We start from the raw sequence: 2,137 nt of genomic DNA, 5'->3' as shown, positions 1-2,137 counted from the left end.
CACTGACAGCCACTACAAAGGTAAGGCCCCTTCTTGGGACGGTGAGGGTGGAGGACTCTGCTTTGTAGGGTGGGGTGGATGGAAGTCGATCTACAGTTGGGATAGTTTGGAAGTCCTTCCTTCCTTCCTTCCTTCCTTCCTTCCTTCCTTCCTTCCTTCCTTCCTTCCTTCCTTCCTTCCTTCCTTCCTTCCTTCCTTCCTTCCTTCCTTCCTTCCTTCTTTTTGCTGCCTTCTTCTCTCTGGCTGCCGCCTCTTCCTTCTTCATCTTGGTTCTCCTTCTTCCTCTTGATTCTTCTTCATCTTCTTGGTTCTTCTACATGGCCCTATGGCGGCCGCCATCTTGCCTCTTTTGACCTAAACTTCCAGACACCCCCGGATAACCCTTCCATCTTTCTCCGCTGCCATTTTTCACCATCTCTGCAGGCCACACAGCCCTCCACATCGCCATCGAGAAGAGGAACTTAGATCTTGTGAAGCTCCTGGTGGAGAACGAGGCTGATGTCCACGCCAAAGCTTCTGGTCATTTCTTCCAGCACCAGCGCAAAGGGGCCTTCTTTTATTTCGGTATGGCTAGCAAGAGAAAACTCAGTTTTCGTTCCACAGAAACACACGTGGGTACCCACGGAGGTTTTTATGGCCAAGTGACGTTTTTAGGGCCAGATGAGTTTTTACACGAAACTCATCTAATTTGGTACTCAACGTATTTTAACCCGAAATTTGTACTCATCATTTGTTTGGTACTCAATGCATAAGCTACAGGGGTAGGCAACCTCGGCTCTTTTATGACTCATGGACCTCAACTCCCAGAATTCCTGAGTCAGAATAGCTGACTCAGGAATTCTGGGGGTTGAAGTCCATGAGTCATAAAAGAGCCGAGGTTGCCTACCCCTGAGCTAGAACTTGTCGGTGTCGGCTGCCTTGTGACCCACTACCTTATTCCTTATGGGAAAAATGTGTATGGTACTCGTCTTTTTTGATACTTGGTATGTTTTGACTATAAAAGAGTTAAAATTAAGAAAGATTAAAGGAAGACTAATTTACAACTGTCGCGGCTTCCCACGGACATACACGCATGTGACAAGCAGAGTGAATACAGAAAGCAGAAGTAAAATCCTAAATTGCAGTCCCGTTGCTTAACTGCCAAAGGGGAAGTGAGCTTGTAGGCCCATCGCAGTCGTGTGATGTTTCGTGGCACTTAGTGATGGAGTTACAGGTCCCAGTTGCGGTTGTTAAGCAAGGACTCCCTGTCTAGATGCTGAACACGAGAGAGAATTATGTCAGGCAAGCTATGGTACAAAAAAATGCAAATTGAATCCATTTACTGTACAAATGTTTTCCAGGGGACACTGTAGACCAGACATGTCAAACACAAGGCCTGGGGGCCGGATGCAGCCCGTGACGTAGTTTCATGCGACCTGCGAAGCCATCCTGGAAACAGTGAGGGAACGGCCCCCGCTGCCTTGGCCCTGGCCCAAGCTGGCCGAGAGCCAATGTACAATTTTGTGGTGGCCATCTATGCTGAAACGCATTCAGTCTTAGCTCCACAAGGCCGTCTGGAAACAGCGAGGAACCAGCCCCTGCCATGTCGGCCCTGCCCCTTGGGTGCATGCTGGGAGGTGTCACCCATTGTGAGGAATGAAGAAATGCACCATCGCCTGGAAGTGGCCAGCAAATGGCCCTCGCCTACTTCACATATCCAGCTTGGGGTTTCAGCAGGCTGTTCCAGTGGACCATGCCTTGGTGCTTGCCCTGGTCCCACCCCCTTGTGCCAAAGACTCTCAGATCTGTCCCACTCCTGCCCAGGCCCCCACAGGCACCCTTGACACAAATGATGTAGAGCTGGCCATGCCCACCCAGTAGGCCACACCCACTCCAGCCACGCCCACCCAGTAGGCCATGCCCACCCTGGCCACACCTACCCAGCCCCCCAAGGACAACCGCAATGCTGATGCAGCCCTCTATGAAATTGAGTTTGACATCCCTGCTGTAGACAGTGGTGGATTTCAGCCAGTTCGCACCACTTCGGCAGAACCGGTAGCTAATTCTTTGTTGCCCAGGCCCAGAATGGACATCCGGAAGCAGCATCCACACAGAGAACCGATTGTTCACATATTTGAATCCCACCACTGACTGTAGA

The 2,137-nt window shown here is 50.7% G+C and overlaps 1 protein-coding gene across 1 annotated transcript in view; it reads left to right on the top strand.

The window, feature by feature from the left end:
- Position 1: 1 nt before the first annotated feature.
- LOC107297815 (transient receptor potential cation channel subfamily V member 2-like) overlaps positions 2-2,137 on the top strand; it is a gene marked incomplete at its 5' end in the record, with an annotated part of 29,417 nt that continues 27,281 nt past the window's right edge. The window contains 2 exons of the mRNA XM_015827178.1: positions 2-20; positions 424-564. Coding sequence (XP_015682664.1) covers positions 2-20; positions 424-564 — 160 coding nt within the window. The remainder of the gene's footprint in view (positions 21-423; positions 565-2,137) is intronic.

This window comes from Protobothrops mucrosquamatus, unplaced genomic scaffold, assembly GCF_001527695.2.
Source record: "Protobothrops mucrosquamatus isolate PMUCROS unplaced genomic scaffold, P.Mucros_1.0 scaffold3542, whole genome shotgun sequence".
NCBI classification, from domain to species: domain Eukaryota; kingdom Metazoa; phylum Chordata; class Lepidosauria; order Squamata; family Viperidae; genus Protobothrops; species Protobothrops mucrosquamatus.
This window is presented reverse-complemented; position numbering and strand designations above follow the sequence as displayed.